The 18,826-nt window shown below is 56.2% G+C and overlaps 10 protein-coding genes across 10 annotated transcripts; 4 read left to right on the forward strand and 6 right to left on the reverse strand.

Annotated features, from left to right (window-relative positions):
- Positions 1 to 23: 23 nt before the first annotated feature.
- PG997_001688 (uncharacterized protein) lies at positions 24 to 1,468 on the reverse strand (the record flags this gene model as incomplete). The annotated part of the gene is made up of 2 exons (XM_066806003.1): positions 24 to 1,357; positions 1,417 to 1,468. 2 exons carry the CDS (start codon positions 1,466 to 1,468, stop codon positions 24 to 26), a joined length of 1,386 nt encoding a protein of 461 aa, XP_066675776.1.
- Positions 1,469 to 1,976: 508 nt separating this feature from the next.
- On the forward strand, positions 1,977 to 2,192 carry PG997_001689 (uncharacterized protein; the record flags this gene model as incomplete). The annotated part of the gene is made up of 1 exon (XM_066806004.1): positions 1,977 to 2,192. One exon carries the CDS (start codon positions 1,977 to 1,979, stop codon positions 2,190 to 2,192), a length of 216 nt encoding a protein of 71 aa, XP_066675777.1.
- Positions 2,193 to 3,813: 1,621 nt separating this feature from the next.
- Positions 3,814 to 5,297, reverse strand: PG997_001690 (uncharacterized protein; the record flags this gene model as incomplete). Its single annotated transcript, XM_066806005.1, has 3 exons — positions 3,814 to 4,580; positions 4,657 to 5,137; positions 5,196 to 5,297. 3 exons carry the CDS (start codon positions 5,295 to 5,297, stop codon positions 3,814 to 3,816), a joined length of 1,350 nt encoding a protein of 449 aa, XP_066675778.1.
- Positions 5,298 to 5,791: 494 nt separating this feature from the next.
- PG997_001691 (Fructosamine kinase-domain-containing protein) lies at positions 5,792 to 7,698 on the forward strand (the record flags this gene model as incomplete). The annotated part of the gene is made up of 6 exons (XM_066806006.1): positions 5,792 to 6,056; positions 6,134 to 6,820; positions 6,872 to 6,998; positions 7,072 to 7,128; positions 7,200 to 7,278; positions 7,483 to 7,698. The coding sequence occupies 6 exons, from the start codon at positions 5,792 to 5,794 to the stop codon at positions 7,696 to 7,698; spliced, it is 1,431 nt and encodes a 476-aa protein (XP_066675779.1).
- A 45-nt stretch (positions 7,699 to 7,743) lies between these two features.
- Positions 7,744 to 8,592, reverse strand: PG997_001692 (uncharacterized protein; the record flags this gene model as incomplete). Its single annotated transcript, XM_066806007.1, has 1 exon — positions 7,744 to 8,592. The coding sequence occupies one exon, from the start codon at positions 8,590 to 8,592 to the stop codon at positions 7,744 to 7,746; it is 849 nt and encodes a 282-aa protein (XP_066675780.1).
- Positions 8,593 to 9,307: 715 nt separating this feature from the next.
- PG997_001693 (uncharacterized protein) lies at positions 9,308 to 9,726 on the forward strand (the record flags this gene model as incomplete). Its single annotated transcript, XM_066806008.1, has 2 exons — positions 9,308 to 9,496; positions 9,580 to 9,726. 2 exons carry the CDS (start codon positions 9,308 to 9,310, stop codon positions 9,724 to 9,726), a joined length of 336 nt encoding a protein of 111 aa, XP_066675781.1.
- An 856-nt stretch (positions 9,727 to 10,582) lies between these two features.
- Positions 10,583 to 11,425, reverse strand: PG997_001694 (uncharacterized protein; the record flags this gene model as incomplete). Its single annotated transcript, XM_066806009.1, has 3 exons — positions 10,583 to 10,680; positions 10,718 to 10,876; positions 11,017 to 11,425. 3 exons carry the CDS (start codon positions 11,423 to 11,425, stop codon positions 10,583 to 10,585), a joined length of 666 nt encoding a protein of 221 aa, XP_066675782.1.
- A 1,105-nt stretch (positions 11,426 to 12,530) lies between these two features.
- PG997_001695 (uncharacterized protein) lies at positions 12,531 to 13,741 on the reverse strand (the record flags this gene model as incomplete). The annotated part of the gene is made up of 2 exons (XM_066806010.1): positions 12,531 to 12,569; positions 12,593 to 13,741. The coding sequence occupies 2 exons, from the start codon at positions 13,739 to 13,741 to the stop codon at positions 12,531 to 12,533; spliced, it is 1,188 nt and encodes a 395-aa protein (XP_066675783.1).
- An 862-nt stretch (positions 13,742 to 14,603) lies between these two features.
- On the reverse strand, positions 14,604 to 15,607 carry PG997_001696 (O-methyltransferase; the record flags this gene model as incomplete). Its single annotated transcript, XM_066806011.1, has 5 exons — positions 14,604 to 14,645; positions 14,706 to 14,866; positions 14,939 to 15,065; positions 15,104 to 15,466; positions 15,542 to 15,607. The coding sequence occupies 5 exons, from the start codon at positions 15,605 to 15,607 to the stop codon at positions 14,604 to 14,606; spliced, it is 759 nt and encodes a 252-aa protein (XP_066675784.1).
- Positions 15,608 to 16,762: 1,155 nt separating this feature from the next.
- Positions 16,763 to 18,264, forward strand: PG997_001697 (uncharacterized protein; the record flags this gene model as incomplete). The annotated part of the gene is made up of 3 exons (XM_066806012.1): positions 16,763 to 17,488; positions 17,552 to 17,636; positions 17,675 to 18,264. The coding sequence occupies 3 exons, from the start codon at positions 16,763 to 16,765 to the stop codon at positions 18,262 to 18,264; spliced, it is 1,401 nt and encodes a 466-aa protein (XP_066675785.1).
- Positions 18,265 to 18,826: the final 562 nt, after the last annotated feature.

Consider the following 18,826-nt stretch of genomic DNA (forward strand, 5'->3'; position numbering starts at 1 on the left):
TACAAAACAACATCATATGAATATTATATTACCCACTCCTCACTGATACGCACACAAGAACCATCAAGCAGTTTGACATAATCAGAAACCCTACTCATGATCCATCCCGCGTGGATGAATTCCTCTGGACTGCTGCTCAGGCTATCGACTCTGGGGCCGGCGGGCCTAAGGCACTTGGCAGCAGCATTGGAGTACTCCAGGCAAGGCGCATCGGCAGCATGGCCTAAACGGAGTTCCGTCGAGGTAGTACACCTGCCCGGAGAGAAGGAAAACTGGATACAGCCTGGTTTGCTCTCGCATGCGGCCCGACAACCTTCAAAAGAGCCAGGGGCCTGCCGCTCGGCTGGGGACAAGGCACGGCGGTCCTCTTCGGAAAGTTTCGCAAATGCTTCGGTGCTGTACTCGGCCCCGGTCGCCATGTTATCCCACGCGTCTCGCCGTTCCCGCAGCCGGGGCAGGACCACCGCCTTAATTACGTCTCTGAAACGAGGCGACGTCCAGGATGTACGATGGTCCAGCAGCCACCGCTGTTCAAACGCCCAAAGCGCCTCGTACTCGCCGCCGTTCAGGTGGTGGAACGTCGCCGGCGCGTAGCACCACGGCTCCCGGCCGAGCTTGGACACGTTCCAGTCCATCGTGGACGGGCTGTCGCCCTGGAGGTGGGGGAACGCCCAAAACATGTCGATCCCGACGTCTTTGGCCACCTTGCCGAGGACCATGTCACCGGCCCACTCCTGGGCCGTGTACGCCTCGATCTCGGCCTGGGCCTCTCCCCATCTCTGCGACACCTTCCGCACGGCCGGGTTGGAGAGCGCGAACCCAGAGCCCCCGTGTCCGAAAAGGACGTGGCCGATGTACATGTGCTTCCCCAGGTAGTGAGGCTGGCCGGGATCGAACTTGGCGAGCCACTCGAGCAGGTTCTGCCAGACCAGGTACGTGTCCCCCTCCACGAACACGAACCATTTCGCTCCCGGCCGGTGGCGCAGGGCCCGGTCCACCATCGGCAGGAACTTCCACTTGTCGAGCTTCCAGCCGGGGTTGTCCGTGGCCCCGCCGGCCCCGCTGCCGAACAGGGTCTCGTAGTCGAGGCCGTCCCGGCCGTGGGCGCGGAGCTGGTTGTACAGCTGGAAGTCCGGGTTGGACTGCCGCAGGCCCTCGCCCACCTCGCTGAGGACGTCGTGGAGACGGTGCCCGGCGATGTCTTCTTCAAAGTCCGAGTAAATTATAAAGTCTGGAATGCAGGTGAGGACCGTCTGGAAATGGATGGGAAGCTTTTCGCGGGCCTCGGTGGCTCCCGTGCGAAGGACTACCAGGACGTCGTCGGACAGAGGGGACTTTGGGCAAACAGGGGTCTCGGCTGAGCGGCCAACCGGACGTGGTGGAAAGAGCGACGGAATGTGATGTAGAGGCACATACTAAAAACGACTGCGACGAAGAATACTCGTCGCAGCCTGCTAGAATGCCCCATGATCATGAATATTGGACTTGAGTCAGTGACGCCCTCTGCTTTGTACGTTTTGAATAGGATGGAACAAACCGAATGAGTGTCGTTTAGAACACAATCTAAGTCTTGGGGAATCGTATCTGACTGCGCGGCACACCCGAGTGAGTGAGTGTTAGCCGCCGCGGGGGAACGAGAGCAGCAAGGGTTGCTAAGCGAAACCCCTTGATTGGCCCGTTGGGCCATGGCCATGCAACGGTTGGCTTGCCTCTTTCGCTCAACTGTTCGCGATTGGGTGTTTGATCTTGCTGCAATGCTACGGTAGAGAACAGTTAATAGCAGATATAACCGATGTCGCCGGCGCCTAGGCAAGCGTTTAAGCCCACATGCTAACCCTTTGCACCCCTCGGATCTGATCTTGCTCGTCGTCTATATCCCACAATTCCTTCCCGACTAGTGCGTGCTGCAGCGTGTAAATGTTCCAGTATTCGGATTACTATTTTCGACGATCGATCTGATTGTAATTCCATCCATGATGCTGGAACATAGGGAAGAGAACACCGGCCTCGTCTATGAAACCCCGGCAGACTCCGTCAACGGGTCTTTTATCTATCCTCGGGTATTCGCCGAGCGATTCCGCGAGACCTCCTCTGTCAACATCTCTTGGAAGACGCAGTATGATGCGATCAACCTCTACTATTACCAGCGAGGCAAGGTTGGTGCTTCGACGCAGATCTCGAGTAAGCGATGAATGTCCTTGTTTCCGCATCGCGCCGCTAATATCGTGCAGCCAACCTAGCAGCCAGGTGGTTTCAGTGGGAAGTGCGAGTACAGGAAACGAACCTAACCGAGCCCTATGTTTTCCGGATCGTGGATGCATTCGGGACTACAGAAGAACAGACGCAACGCGGATTCTGGAGCAGCAGCTTCTTCGTCAATAGAGATGCGGTATCCAGTTCAACTCCAGTTTCGACCAGCAACACAACTGCTTCGATTCCGGTTTCACCCAGCAGATCCAGCGCTTCTTCCTCACCTTCGTTGTCAAGCATCGAAACACCGACCACATCTTCTTCACCAACGACTACTAGTAGTTCCCCGGCAAGCATCTCCGACACGCCCACTTTGGAAAACGGAGATGCAACGCTTGGGCCGGGTGCCATCGCTGGTATCGCCATTGGCTCCGTCGCCGGCGCTGTGATGCTTGGGTTCATTGCCTTTTGGTACGGCATAAGGAGGGGATCGAAGAGCGAACAAGCTGCGCCAGCGTATGTGGCGCATCAGGAAAACGTCCGTAAAGCCGAGGAGGATGCTCCCAAACAGGTGGCCGCCGAGCTATATGTACAACCCGCGGAGATGCAAGTGGGTGGGCCAATATATTATGAGCTGCTGGGAAACGCGAGGCCAACTGAGTTCTAATAATGAAACCATATTATAAGCACTTGTATACGCATATTGTGTTATGTTGATAGTGAACCCGAGTATTGTATGAGTCTCGTGATGCAAGTACTGATTGCCAACCTAGGTGACTGCTGGTAGCTGGCCAGGTCACCTACGGCATCGTCGAGACGACTGATGGTACAGTCACTCTAGCCATACGCGCTTATACCGCATCTCACCACTGCGCATTCTTTCATCATTCTCCCAAGCAATGTGCTATCTTGATATACATATCGATACATGGGTTTTGGAGGAGGAAAAGAACAATTTCGAAACCCAACTACGCGAAAAAGTAGAAAGAAACATTTATATCGATGCGAAAACCATAACCAACCTTCATTCTTTTTCCTCCAACTTCGGCTCGTCTGTATCTAATCTTCACCCAACCTCGGAAGAAGACTGCAACGCCGCGTCTCAAAAGGTCGATACATACCACATTATAGCGGTCACACAGAAGCCAAATTTACATAATAACGTATTTGCTGCGTCTCACGGGTTGAATTGAATCAACGAATTCCAGGTCGAAGTCGACGGAACTCCAGGGTCAAGTCGCCGTACGTGACACGCTTTTAGCCTTAAGCGATGGCCAGCTCGCCTTTCTAGACATCCACACCGCGCCGTGGGAAACAGTATCATGACCTCGTTGTAAAAGGAGTAATAATAAAGCGATTCGGAAAGGAATCGAGCGGCTCCGAGGAAAAGCTCACGGACAACTTCAAACTAATCAACCGATGCCAAATCGGTGTTTTCGCAATTTCAGTTGGGAATTGCTGTCCTGCTCTAATTTTAGACCCGAAGCCAGGCTGCCAAAAGAAAGGTACCCGAAGAGGAAGAGGGACCTGTTGGCTGAACAGGCTTCGGGAAACATAAGGAAATGGCCTGTTATGTAAGCGGCTTCGCACGCATTCTCGCCTCCCGCCATCCCTGCCCCCATCTCAGCAACACAAGCATGCCAACCCCTGAGTTACCCCAACGACCAGCGCCAGCAGCGTGAAGAACCAGGCCCAGCCCAATGAGTCGGCCAGGGGCTGCAGAATCGCCAACCCGATACCGCTCAAGCCGCTCCGCGTCAGAGACGCGGCCGCGGCCGCGGTGCTCGGCCGGTCCGGGTGCACGTCTATTAGTAGCGTGTTGAACGAGGAGAACAGCAGCGACTTGACGAACCCCGCGACCCCCTGCAGTGCCAAGATCACGGCCGGGTGAGTACGAAATTGCACCGCCCAGCCGAGCCCCGCGATGCTCAAGTGCGTCACGCCGTACACGATCCACATCTCCCGAATACGCGCCTTCTCAACGGGGAAGCCGTCGACCCCGTGTCCGTCGGCGGGCAACCCGGCCTCGCGAGCCGTGCGGCGGTAGCGGGCCCGCATCCAGGGCCCGGCGACGAAGCCGGCGAGGATGATGGTCACGGCGCACGGGAGATACGAGAGTCCGATGTAGAGCTCGCTCCAGCCGTAGTTCTGCTTGAAGATCTGGGGCCAGGCGGCGTTGATCGTGTACCACTCGGCGTAGGTGCAGCTGCCGAGCCATAGGATGAGGGCTGTGCCTTTCGAGAGGATGATCGTGAGACTGGAAAGGGGGTTTGGGAAACGGAATCTGGATGGGGTGCCGGGCTTCTCACTGGGTGTCGCGGCTGAGGATTTCACCTCACGAGGTGGTAGCTCATCGTTGTTGCCAATACTAGCTCCCTCCGAACTTGAAACTGCCCATTGTAGTCCTAGAGTCAGCCAGCCGCGAGCCCCCTTTCCGCGTCAGCCTCTTCCCTTGACCCCCGTTACCCACAACTGAGCGTGCGGTCTCGGGCAGCAATACCGTGATCGACACCAGGGTCACGGCCGAGAAGATCGCTATGGACGCGAAGACCCAAGTGGCATCCCCCGTCCGCCAGGCGACCAGCCCTCCCACCACCGGACCAATGACGGTCCCAACGTTCGGGATGCTGGTGACAGGCCCGACCATGGCACCGCGCTCGGCGGGGATGCACACATCACTGACCACGCCCCAGATGGTCGTCGCGCACGCGCTGGACCCGAAAGCCTGAAGAGCCCGGAGAAGCAGCAACGCAGCGTACTTTCTGCCAGTGAGGTCGTTGACAACTAAGCCGATACTTCCAATGGTGTACACTAGAAGGTTCGCCAGGCTCACGAGGCGGCGTCCGTACTGGTCGGCGGTCGGGGCAAAGAATATGGGCATGATGGCTTGGACCACCACGTAGAGCGTAATGGTCAGGTTGATAGCTTGGGCCGAGGCGTGGTATTGCTCTTGGAGAAGGGGGGAGTAGGGGCAGGTAGATGTTGGCGGTGAGCGGGGAGGTTACGCTCGCCAGTCCGAGGAGAACGGTGAGGACTTTGCGGTGCCTGGAGGTGAGAATCGAGTAGGGTCCTCGTCCGGGTGTAGGTGACGGGCTCGCAGACTCCATTGTTGTAGGGTGCTGTTCAAAGCCCGAACGAGAAATTCGACCGGACTAGATTGGCCCTTGTATATACCAAATCCCTGATTTGTATTATTATCGTGAAATTCAATAACCCCCTTTTCCAGCTGGTTGCCCACAGACTGGCGTCTGATAATCTATCGGGGATTAAAGCAATCAGGTATGATTAATATGTAAAGAGGTGAGGCTTGATACATGCAGACAATATTCTAGGAGAATCAATCCGAGCCGGCGTCTTGTTCACACCGCGATATATCCAACTCTCATGATCTTGGCGAATGCCGGATTCTAAGCGAAGCACTGCCATTGGCTCGACCACCAACCAACATCACGGTGCGAACCCCTGTGCCTGCAATATAGTCCTTCCAATCATAAAAAGAGCCCCCTCTCTGGTCAGGGATGACCTGCTCCATCATGATGCAACTTGCTCCGATACAGTTTTCTTCACTATTAAGCGCTTGCTATCTTTTATCTCGTTCATGATGGCAAACCCGTCTGCAAGACTACAACCACTGACAAGCGAAGAACTCACTAGCGCCAAGGAAGAAATCGAAGAAGAAAAGAACGAGTTGTCGACACCGGGAACCCTAATTGCCAGGAATCAAACAGCCTTCATCGTCAATGCCGAAGTACCAGCCAAGGATGACTTCAGCGCTCTCGGCGACGGCACAAGGGCTTGGTGGATGATGGGCACCCATTCGATCCCTCAACACATCATTGAGCAAGCCGATGAGAATGTGTTAGCACGTATGAAATACCTAACTCACTTGCACTGGCTTCTCCTCCGGGGACGCTGACATATATCTAACCGTTACTCTGTCCAGTACTGCCGGCTGGAACTGAAGTTATTTCCATCCATCCCCATGAAAAGAGTACCTGGTCACGTACGGCCAATATGCAGACCGAACTCGATGGCAATTGCGTCTCGTACTTCATTAAGGCCACGGACTATAGGTCCGGGAGAATCATGTACCACAGTGAGTACGGATCACTGAAAGCCATCCATGACGCGGTGCCTGGCATTTGTCCGGAGCCGATTGGCTGGGGTCACTACGCATCCGATCCTTCGGTCTTCTTCCTGCTGTGCCACTTCGTGCACATCTTCAGCGATTTGCCCAGCATAAATCTGCTGCCAGCCCGTATGGCGCAGCTGCACGACCGAGCCATCGCCAAAGACGGAAATTTCGGCTGGCACGTGCCCATCGCCGGCGGCCAGATGCCGGTGATAGTCGCTAAAAGCCATTCCTGGGAGGACTTGTTTACTCGATACATGCGGTACATGTTTCGTGCGGAGGAAATCACCCAGGGCCCACGGACCCCAGAGATCGAGCGTCTTACAGGGGTGCTGTTCAACAGGATCATACCTCGCCTGCTCAGACCGCTGGAAACTGGTGGCCGAGAGCTCATCCCCAGACTCCTTCATACCGACCTTTGGACGGGTAACCTGGGAGTCAATGACGAGGGGGATGCCATCGTCTTTGATCCAATGTCCATGTATGGCCACAACGAGAGTAGGTATGTGTCGAGGGAGATGTCATTCTGTGCTAATCATTATCATGCAGTGGACATCGGAGTTTGGAACAATGCCCGTCAGAAAACCGGAATGCCATTCATCAATAAATACCACAGTCTGTTCCCTCGATCAGCACCGGAGGAAGACTCATATGGCCGCATTCTGCTATATACTCTGTAAGTAGTCATCCAAATCTTCTCAATGAATGGCCCAGGGCCGTCGTATGCAATGTCGATAACCTAGTACTAGGGCATTCAATGTAAGGATAGCAGCAACAAAAATCGACAACCCTATTTACCGAGATGAGTAAGTGACGACCTCGGAGCATGCCGGGGGCCTATCAGAGTAGACAACATGGTTTTCTGACGGTCTAATAGCATAGCGCGCTCCTTGGCAGAACTTGATAACTTATATCCCGAAACTTATGAGGAGTGGGCCAAAAGCCGGAACGAGCCAGTTTGTCCGCCCAAAGTAGATTCGGGGTTGACATGGCCATATAGGACATGAAAAGGGCCACGAAGCTACCGCTACAGCTCAAGTCACTGGGAAAATGTATTCCGAGCTGAAGAAAGTATGCAGCTAATTCATGGCACAATTGAAATTATTTCTACGATCTTAGCATTACCATACGAAGCTTCTTTACCTAAGATCTACTACTAGCCCCCTTTTCCCGAGCCCAACGACGATGCATCTAATCTTATCCGCCAACTCCGGCGGCCCACAAACAGCAACTGTCGTGCCGCCACTCATCCGTCCCACAGCCGCTTCCAAGACAGATCCGAAGTCGAAGCGTTTGCCCACGGAGACGGACACATTGGCATGACCCCAAACCGTCTCTCCCGAGGTGGTGGGCATTACTCCGGCCTGTTCCCCTAACACCACCCTCGCCACCGCCTCGACAAGGGCCGCGCTCCGCACGCCCTAGTACAGCTCCGTATTCCCCGACGAAGCCGAGCTCCCCTTAACTAGGGGCAGCAACGCCGTGATCCTCACCCCGCCCGCGACGCAGATCAAGTTCGGATAAGACTTTCGGAGGCGCTGTTGCCCCAGCCCCAGCCCAAACCGCGGGCCTGAGGAAGAGGAGGACGCCGTGGTGCCGTAGGAGGACTTCACCAGGACGCGCAATCGCTGGCCGCCTCTTCTCCGGACGAAGAAGACGATGCCGCCAGGTTCATTTGGTGGGTCGGTTTGTTCTGTCGCAGCTTCATCGGCATTGGGTCCGTTGTTCTCTCCGGGCCCAGGTAACGAAGAATCCGAATCCCAGTTTGAAAGCGCGGAGGCACGGGTTTTCCCGGGGTGGTATCCTCCCACCGCCGCGACGGAGAACGGGTGATTCTCCCACACGCGCCAGCTCAAGGACGGGAAATACGGATACGCATACCCCTCCGCGTCCTTCACGCCGGGGACCCGGATCATCAGGTAGTCGGAATCGAGCACCGACACCTCGGCCTCACGCCGGAGCCCGTCCCTCACGATCCGAACCGGTCTCGCCACCAGCCGGTCGAACCCCCAGACCCCGAGATGATGTGCAAGATGGAGCCGATCAGCACCATGGCCGACAGCACGACGTGGGACGCGAGGAACGCCTCGTACGCCCTCCGCCGAAACGGGAGGACCAAAGTGGGTACTAGAGCCAGCATGGCGGTGAGGGCGAGGATGCCCCAAGCCAGGTACTTCTTCTCGGGCGCCACGGCCGCGTCCACAACCCCATCGCTGAACTTCAAGTTGTCCAATTGGGTAGGGTCGGGATTTTGGCTTTAAAACCTTCATCGATCTTCGACAAGGCAACATCGGAAAATACACGGGAATTTGCGGAGAACCATGGCAGGTATCTCTATGCTAGATTGGTTCCTCTGTTGGATAGTATCGTGCCGGTGCAGGCGACTGATGAGGAATGCATCCGTGCTACGCATGACAGTCGGAGCCATCTTGGGTCGGTTCCGCCGCAGCGCAGATCGTATTCGGCGCATCCACGGGAAGACGAAACCTTACGATGCGGCAGGGTAGCAGTCGCGGCGGGCAGGTCACGGATCTGGAAGGTCTCCCCGCATAGGCCACCACCCCGGACCCCACACTCGACGGCAGATGGTGCCAGACTCAGGAGAGGTGTGGCACGCAGGGTGGTAGGGACCTGGCCCAATTCGGCCGAGAGAAAATATCCGGGCCAAGCACACTGGATTGGAAGGTGTCCCGGCAAATGAAGGGCCCAACCGGTTTCCTGCATTGCTACGACATGATTACTGATGATTGACTGATGCTTACACCAGTAACATGTGATGCTTCCTGCGAAGGTGTTCAAAGTTATGCAATGGCTATAGTAACGTAATTATAGGCTGCACCTGAGGTCAGAAGTCGATATATTAACTGCCACTCTTCCGCTTCTGCATCTTATCCTTCTTCCTCTGCCCGTCACCCATCCCAGTGTCAATATCTTGAGTCGAACCTTTTCCAGCATCGCCGCCTCTACTTTTCCAAGCAGACCAACATGAAGGCCTCTTTCATCATCCTCGCTGCCTTGCCTGCCGCCTTCGCGGCCCCTGCGATCGATGCTAGACAGGATGGCGGACACGAGGTGCTAGCATGCGCCTGCGCCAAGGCATCGGGCGAGACCTATGTTCCCTCGATCTGCCTGTACTACGCCGGAGGCTATATCGAGATCGACGGCCAGCAATACGTATGTATCAGTCCTTTCCAAGACTCCCATATTACTTCCTTTCATCGCCAGCCCGTGACTAATCACTGCTTCGCATATCCCAGTGCTTCCCCGCTGCTACCTGGTCGGAGCGTATGGACGAAGCCTTCCCGGCCTCGGGCTGTGCAGAGAAGTTTCCAGAGTGGCCATTGCAGGCGTGCAAGACCACGAGGGTCTGCCCGACCATCGGCGACTACCAGACGCCATGTTAGGTCAGCTACGTACGACGAGGACTTACCAGGCCTTCGCCCAGGGTTGGCGGGAAGCATCTTGTTCCCTTGGGAGGATGAACGTGCCGTGAAGGTTCTGGGCTGAGAACTGCAGAGTTGTTATGCTTAGGCCGTATTGGTCCGGGATGCCTTTTGATAGCTTATTAATCAGCGGCAAGTTAGTATTATTAATTTATGGGTTGGTTTCCCGTGTCTTCCAGTCCAGCAATGCGATCTTGCTGTCGCTGGTGTCTGCTTAGTGCTTCACTTCTGCCTCAAATTGCGCGCATGCCAAATCCAGAGCGTGAGGTTTGACCTCATCGGCTCACCTTGTACAAGGCCGACTGGATTTGTAGAGGCTGTATCGTGGCCTTCAGGATGGTTAAACTATCGAGTTGGAACAAACAGGCCACTCGGTCTTTCGGCTCCAGTAAATTTTGACGTACGCAGGTTTGCTGCGCACAATCTTTAGGGAGAAGCGTCCGGCATGGCATTTGATGGAATCCACCGTTTTGCATATGCAGCAACTTCACCACAATCGTAACGGTGACATTGAGGCGTGTCAGACAAGGGCAGGATGTAGAAAGCACATAGGTATGTATGGGCGACCGGGGGTCTGACCGGGCGGTTCTCCATTAGAATATATACGCAGTTATACAGCTATCTTACAGTCTGGGATACTAGGGTGCCCGGAAGCTCGTAAGGGGTGAAGCGATTCCAGCTTCGTCCTGAGCGAGGTATCATGCAAGCCTACCACCCCCTCGCCTCCCATACCTATGTTACACATTATAATATAAATACAGATTGAACAGATAAGCACCGCGTGCCAGGTCGGCCCATTCGATGTCTTGGTCCCTCCTTACATGAAGAAGGCGACTACACCCGCCGCGACGAACATGGCGCCGCAGGACACGGTGGCGGCAGACGCGCCGTTGGTGCCGACGGGGCCCGGGAAGGCTCCGGCATTGTACGTGCCGTTGCCGCCGAGGGGCACGCCGGAGTCGGGGGGCGTCGTCCAGGAGGCCGCACGCGCTGCAATCGCCCATGCTGTCCTTCAGGTCGCCGAAGGGCTTGTGGGTGTCGGCGACCATGGCCTCGCTGCCGGCGGGCAGCTTGGAGCCGACGGCCTTGTACAGGGCGGTGACGCCGTCGTCTGGTAAAGAAATTAGCAATTGGGACAGCAAAATGGTAACATCATGACAGGAGAAGTATTTGTCCGAGAAAGAGAGAGAGATAGAGAGACGAATTGCATCGTCAATGGACCAATGAAAAGGCGCCCCCTCTAGCACTTACCAAGGTCAGTAACGTGGGTCGTAACACTATTACAGATCCGCGCCTCGTTGAAAGCCGGAATCTTGGCCGCGAAGCAGCTCACGAGCCCCTCGCCCGCGTGCGCCAACGACTCGCTCGAAGCCTTGAACGCGGCCGCGTCCTCGGCGCCCATCGGGCCCGCCGGCAGGTCGTTGGCGAGCTGCGTGGCGTGGCGCAGGACGACGACCGCGGTGTTGATGGCGCACTCGACGTCCTCGGCCTCGCCGCCGGCGTAGGCGCCGACCACGTGGTCCAGGGTCCGCGCCGCGGCCAGGACGTCGGACATGGCGGCCGGGAGGGTCGTCGAGGTGGTGCGCTTGTCGATGCTGGTGCGGGCGGACACGGCTCTGAGGCTGGCGAGGAGGGCGAGGGGGAGGATGGAGCACTTCATTTTGATTGACGGATGTTTGGTTGGTATTAGATTAGATTATTGTTTAGTTCGGTATATCGAGTTCGCAGTATCGAGCTCTTAGAATCGAGTCGTCGTTCGAGAAAAAGGAGAGTCGTGGGTTGGGTTATCGCGCGGCCTGCCGATTCGGAATGAGTGTGGTAATTTTGACGGCCAGAGAGCGAATGGACTTGCTGTTTCAGCTAGGTAAACTCCCCAGGCTCATTCTTCCCAGGGGATATATATAAATCACATCTCCCGCGATCGAGAGTGCTTCGTCTCACACCTGACAAACATAAGCAAGTGCGGACGGACGCTGTCTCATCGTGTTGTTTCCGTCCTGCGGTCCTAGCGAAGCCGGAAATTGCGAGACAAGAACTTGGGATTTGGTACGGCCCTGCCTTGTTTTTGGACCTCGACTGGCAATGCCCCGCCGTTAGTTCAACTCCTTCGGCTCGGTGTGTCGTCTTCTTTCTCTGCAACCACCGCTGGACTGTAGTCGCGATGCCAAGGTCATGGCGGGCCAATGTTACTGAGACATCAATCCCACCCGCACAGGACCGCCTGTCTTAGGAACCACGGTTATTGGGAAAAGCAAGTAGTGGCCACGGCGATAGTGGCCTACGGCCCAATTGGAAGCAGGCATTGAAATCGTTGTTTGTTGCTTCTGGAAATTCTTCGTTTTCCCCTGCATAAGCTCATTCACATCACGGCCCTACATCCAGATGAAGTAATTCTTCAAGGACGGTATATAAGTCCAAGAACATGCATCGACAGGTTGAAATAATACCAGGATGATGCCTTCGCCAATTACAGTTCACGGCCACCGCAGCTCACCGGACGACACCCCTATGTTCTCGGCGATGAATGATACGAAGATCAACTGGTCAGCCTTGGACACTTTTTAGAGTATACTTTCGTCCATTCTTTTATATCTATTCTAGATTTCGCGGCACGGAAGTACCGATAAGAACTGACACGTGACACAAAGTAGGAACCCATAGGACAGGAATTGAACAAGGTCAAACTCCCTACCACTATCCGCGCCCATGAGACCACGAGACCCCAAGCTGCCATATCCCCGCACGCAACCCCAGGATCTGGCTGTTCATGCCTTGGTCTCGACCTCGGACGGCGGCGGGGGGGACTTGGGCCTGGTTGTTCGCAAACCCCCTGAGCCGAAGCCCCAATGGCCTGCATATCCGGATCGACACCATCGCACCAACCGTCCGAGGCCCCCAGGGGAGGAGCTACCCCTCTGCGGACGAGCGCAACCACCTCCTTGCCAACATCATCGTCCGCTGTGCCGCCATTTCCGCCCAGTCGCAGTCGCTCCTCATCCCACCTCTCGTACGCATCCCACCACCACCGATGCGTCACCCCATCGCGTCCCTTATACCCCGCGACCCCATCCTGTCCCATGCGCCGCGCCCACGGCTTGTCGACGATATAATGCAGGCAGACCACTTCATCATCGCGCCAGAGGGCCGGGTGCCAGTACCGCATCGTCTTGAGCGCGTTGAACTGCCAGCCCAGCGCGCGCCACCGGCCGCGGAAGTAGTGAGCCAGGAAGTCCTGGTCGGGGAACTTGAACGTCGACAGGAGGGGCCCGTTGTCCGGGTCCGAGAAGAAAGACAATACAGAGTCCCGCAGGTCGGTGGTGGGGCGGAAGACGAACATGCCGCCGTTGAGGAGGCGGTGCGTTCGGGACGGGCCCGGCACCAGGGTCGCGATGGGGGCGCCGTCGCAGGCGCTACCGCTCGGCGGCTGCGTGGGATGGATGAGACCGCCCGGGTGCGAGACGGGCGTGTAGGCGCAGTTCTCCTGGCGCCAGTCCGCGGGCGCCCACGGGTCCCGGTCCCGATTGCAGACGCAGCAGTGATTGGCGCCGAGCCAGCCCTCCGGCAGCTCGCGCGCGACCTTGTCGAAAATAACGTCCATGTTGCGGAAGACGGCCATGTCGGCGTCGAGATAGCAGACCGCGTCGTAGCCGTCGTCACACAGCTCGAACACGCGGAGCTTGGTCCAGGTGTCCTCGAAGCGCTGCGCGATGAGGGTGATCGGGGCGTCGCCGGGAGGGAGCAGGTACTCGCACCGCCGCAGGATCAGGTTCTGCCGCGGCGCCTCGAGCTCGAGGGCTCGGACGGCGGCGGGGGACAGCTTGGGGGTGTAGAGGACGATCAGGGGGTGCTGGCTGCCGTGACGCCGCAGGGTGTCGGCCAGGAGCACCACGCCGGCCAGGTAGCTGGCGCGGGTGATGAGGGTTACGTAAGCATATCGCTGGGGCGATGATGATGATGATGACCGAGGAGGTGCCATGTTGGTGTTTGCGGACACATCACTTGCCGGGACCTAGCAGCGACAGTCGTCAGGGTCGATGGGAATGAAGTAGCCGCGCTTGGCGCCCCGTAAGTAGCTCTCCTGAGAGCGCATTGATTGCCTAAGTATCGATGGCGGAAACAGTCCGACGCCTAGGATAAAGGAGACAATATAAGTGATAAATGATCTATCATATCTGGGAGGGAAACGTCATGATCCCCGCGCTGTACTCGACAGCGTGGCAATGGGATGATGATTCATGACACCTGAAGGTGTGAGAGTCTGGGCCTCTTCATGTACCCCTCTTTCTCCAGCCCGCTGTCACCAAGTCCAAGTACTTCGGTAGACAATGCGGCTACAACTGGGCTTCATGTTTAACAGAACGCTGGCTTGGCCAGAATAAATGGAAGATGTAATCGAAACTGCGCCGCCAATCGTTGACGCTAATTTAGTTTAGTTGATCTGAGACTTCTAGTTCATCCGACATTTTCGTTCCCGCGACTCAATCGCCAGCTCCACTGAAATGAGATGAATCTACAGAAGCCTTGGGGAGATCGGCCCAAGTAGATCAGCTCTGAGCTCCCCCTGCACAGTGCTAGCTGTAGCGCTAGTGGTGGGGTTACAGGCCTAATTTACAGGCCCATCAGGTACTTGCTTACAGGGGTGCTTGGGGTGTCAGGTCCCGGAGGCTGTCCGACACAAGGACGAAGCAAGACACACCATTACAGCCAACAATGTCCATTGAAGCTATCGTGGCCAATTCACTCGCGATTCATTGGGATCATCACATCGTAACCTTAATGACTATTCTTTACCAGACTCAGTATCCTTCATCCGATGAATTTCGTGTGCCCGTCGTCGACTATGACTCCACCCGCACGCATCGTGTGATTTCGAGCGCATCCTGTGAAATCGTTAGCAAGGATTCCGCGTTATCTAGTTCACCCGGGTCCCGTCGTCTTACCGGTACACCACTGGGCTCCCAGCCCTCGACGAATTTGCTATCGTAGACGAGCTCGGGTCGTCCCTTGGGGCCGTTGTCATCTGCGCCGGACGCCTTCTCGCGTTTCTGTTCGACGGTGCTTCTAACGTACTCGAGGTACGGAGGGTTTCCGGGTTTGACAACTGGGCGCACTCAACATTAGCCATCCACAGATCAACTCGTAGCTTGGGAGATTTCAGAAAGGTCTCACTCACCATTGTCGGCCGCGTAGACGGACCCAGGTCCCACCAGCCCGAGCTCTTCGCACAGCTTCAGGTCTTCGGTGTAGAGAGGCTTGTAGTGGTCGAGGAAGAGGAGGTCGATGCGCTTGAGCTCCCCGTCCTGTGAAGCCGCCTCAACGAGTCCGAACTGCCGCCGACGACGACCTTGACGACGTCGCCGAGCCCCGCGAGGTCCACCAGCATGGCGATGACCGCGCCGAACTCGGGGCTCTTCTCCAAGCTGAAGTACCGCTGCCCGCCCGCCTCCTTCACGGCGGCGCCGAACGCGATGGCGGAGTAGCCGACGTAGCCGCCCAGCTCCAGCATGATCTGGGGCTTTTCTTTCCGGATGAGCTCGACCACGGTCTTGGACTTGTACTCGCCAATGTTCATGAGGTACTTCTGGGTGCGCCCGTACTCGTCGATGGCGGCGAGGACCTTTTGGGGCTTGCCTCGCAGCTCCTCGAGCTTCGGGTGGCTGTACATGAAGTGCAGCAGCGCGATCTCGCGCCCGTCGTCGAACTGGATACATCATTAGAATCAGTGAGTGCCAAGCCAAAAGAAAAGTCGCCAATGCGATTGGTAAGATATACTGACGTAGACATCCTCCTGGGGCTGGTACGCCTGTCCCTCGAAGTCGGACTGCTTCAGTGTGCTGCCCATTGTGATAGAGCTGTTGTGGGTTTCTTTGAGAGTCTGATGGAGTATGGTGAAACCGAATTGCAAATATCCCCAGGTGGATGGGTAGCAGACGATATCTTTTCACGAGGGATTCTACGTGTCTTCCAGGTTTCCACGCTCAAAGAACTGGCAGATTTAGTTATTCTACTTCGAGCCCATAGTCTCCCAGCCAACAGTTCGGCACCCGGCAGCTACACCACCATCCAGGCCCTTGGCTTGCCTATGAAAGATGACCCCGCTTGCAGCCGAGGAGTCGAACGTATGTTTTCTTCTTCTTTCCTTTTCCCAACTAACGGGTTCGAGGGTGTCACCATTTTGGGGTCTTGAAGTCATTGACTCTGTGCCCCTTGACTGGTGGAATTTAGCTCACCCACCTGTTTCCTGTAGCCTGCCATACGTCGTGATGACCAGCTCTTGTTAGCGCCACGGGTCTAGGGGAACGCATTCAGATAAGCGAGATGGCGAGATGGCGGGGGCTTGGTCCGGTGCGTGGTCCGAGGGCGATTGGCATTGGTGCGGAGAGAGAAAAATTTGGATCTGCTTCGTAAATGGCATTTGGGCGACTTTCCCATCGTGCCATTCCGGATCTTGGGCCACATTGCTAGCCTGGCCTTGGCCGCCTCCAAATGCTAGCCCCTATTCATGTTAGCGCCAGGGAGGCGGCGCCCATACATATCATATCTACATTGGCGAATGCCATGCCAAATAAGCAATGTCTCAACACTATTCTGGCATGAAACTGTGACAGGAACCTATCAGATCATCGTTTCCAACGGCGCTGGCGGCGCGTAGCACTAACCATCCATTGCAGCTGCTTGCAGCCCGTCCAGGACAAAGAAGTCGTTATGTCAACGACTTGAGATCATGACGAATTGACTCGGTCGACGTGGTCCTTTCTTGGGATGCCTGGCTACCATTACTTGAAGGCCGCCATGGCCGGTATCTCCAACATGGCTTTTGACCGGTTCCAATCCAGTCATATTTTCATCTTCAGCCCTTGTTATCGGATACCGGGAAGAAAACGATAGACAACAGGGTGTATTAGCAACCTCCTAAGCCTCCATTCACTCCTCTTACCTTCCTCCATCTACCCAAACCACCCCATCTTACCCCATCCACACACACCACAAGCACAAGATGTCTGATCTCAAGGCCAACGTTTCGGAGACCAAGGCGGGTTTCCACGTCGAGGGCTACGAGAAGATCGAGTACGACTTCACCTTCGTGGACGGCGTCTTCGACGTCGCCAACCCGGGGCTCGCCGACTGCTACAAGAAATGGGGCCGCGTCCTGGCCGTGACGGACAAGAACGTCTTCAGCATGTACGGCAAGAAGATGGAGCGGTACTTTGAGCACTACGGCCTCACCCTGAAAGTCCACCAGACCGCCATCGGGGAGAAGGCCAAGACCATCGACACGTACCTCAGCATCTGCGACTCCATGACCGAGTTCGGCATCATCCGCAAGGAACCCGTCCTCGTCGTCGGCGGCGGCCTGGTGACCGACGTCGCCGGCTTCGCGTGCGCCTCGTACCGCCGCAACACCAATTTCATCCGCGTGCCCACCACCGTCATCGGCCTCATCGATGCCAGCGTCTCCATCAAGGTCGCCGTCAACTACGGCAATTACAAGAACCGCCTCGGCGCCTACCACGCCCCCACGCACACCTTCCTCGACTTCACCTTCCTGCGCACCCTGCCCGTCGCCCAGGTGCGGAACGGCTTCGCCGAGCTCATCAAGATCTCGTCGTGCTCCCACCTCCAGGTCTTTGACCTCCTCGACAAGTTCTGCGAGCAGCTCATTGAGCACAAGTTCGGGCGCGGTGATGGTGCTACGCGCGAGCTGAAGACGGCTGCTGATATTGTAAGTTTACATTGATGTCTCATTATGATCCAAGTTGCCGTTGCTAATTGGCCGATTTTTCAGATCAACCGTGAGGCCATCTACGAGATGCTCAAGCTCGAGTCCCCCAACCTGCACGAGATCGGACTCGACCGCGTCATCGCCTACGGCCACACCTGGTCCCCCCTGCACGAGCTGATCCCCGAGACCCCCTGCGCCACGGCCACGCCATCTCCATCGACATGGCCTTCACCGCGACCCTGGCCAAGAAGCGCGGCCTGCTCTCCGGCGCCGAGCACGCGCGCCTCCTCACCCTGTTCTCGCGGGCCGGCCTCTCCATCGACCACCCCCTGTTCGACAACGACGTGCTCGACAAGGGCACCGCCGCCATCCTCAAGACGCGCGACGGCCTCCTGCGCCTCGCTGTGCCCAACCCCCTCGGCAGCTGCTCGTTCTTGAACGATGTCTCCGTAGAGGAGCTCCAGGAGGCGCTGCGCTTGCACAAAGAGGCGTGCAAGACCTACCCCCGCGAGGGCGCCGGGCTCGAGGCCTACGTCGACAGCAGCGATACTGGCTACACCGACAACGCGACTGAGGAGCTTGGCGTCGAGGCCGCTGCGAAGCAGGCCGGCGTCATCTCCGAGTCACGGGGCGTGACCAACGGCAAGACTACTAATGGTCACACCAACGGTCACACCAATGGTCACACTAACGGCAATGATTCGCTGCTGGAGAAAGCGAAGAACGGTATCAATGGGGTCCTTAACGGCTCTAACGGCATCAAGGTGCAGGCGTAGATAAAATCTTGTTATTATGGACATGAAGTATTCACATGAAAAGGCATAGCGATCATAACCATGATTTTGGTTTTGGAAATACCGGTTTCTGGAGTATTAGGATACGATTTTCATAGTGTTTAGAGCGTTAGTCGCGTCGACCACGGTCGATGCTAGAAATTCTAGATAAAAAAATGTTTGCTACATTCATATCAACCGTCTCTCCAATCCTGATTCTCTGTGAATATGCACATGTCAACAAGTAACACCCAACCTATTATTCGTCAATGGCCAGATGCGTTACCCCTCAAGTCCCTCTGTGGTGATCAGGAAGTTTCGCTCCGGATGCACGCGTCCAAGTCCCCCATTCTTGACTGGCATGTGAGAATAAAGTCATGACGTATTCCACACGCATGGCGTCTGCATGACATCCCAACCGGCCAAGCCAAACCTATGCAGGTCGTTCTCCTTGATTGAAAAATAACTGCAATTTCTCTTAACCGAGAAGCGTGCCAGCAAAGTAGTACACCATTCGACCACGAGCCGTTCCTGCGGCTGACGAAAGAATGTCGATTGGTGCGGG

This window comes from Apiospora hydei, assembly GCF_038363865.1.
Source record: "Apiospora hydei strain CBS 114990 chromosome Unknown utg000002l_segment0_segment0, whole genome shotgun sequence".
Taxonomy (NCBI): Eukaryota; Fungi; Ascomycota; class Sordariomycetes; order Amphisphaeriales; family Apiosporaceae; genus Apiospora; species Apiospora hydei.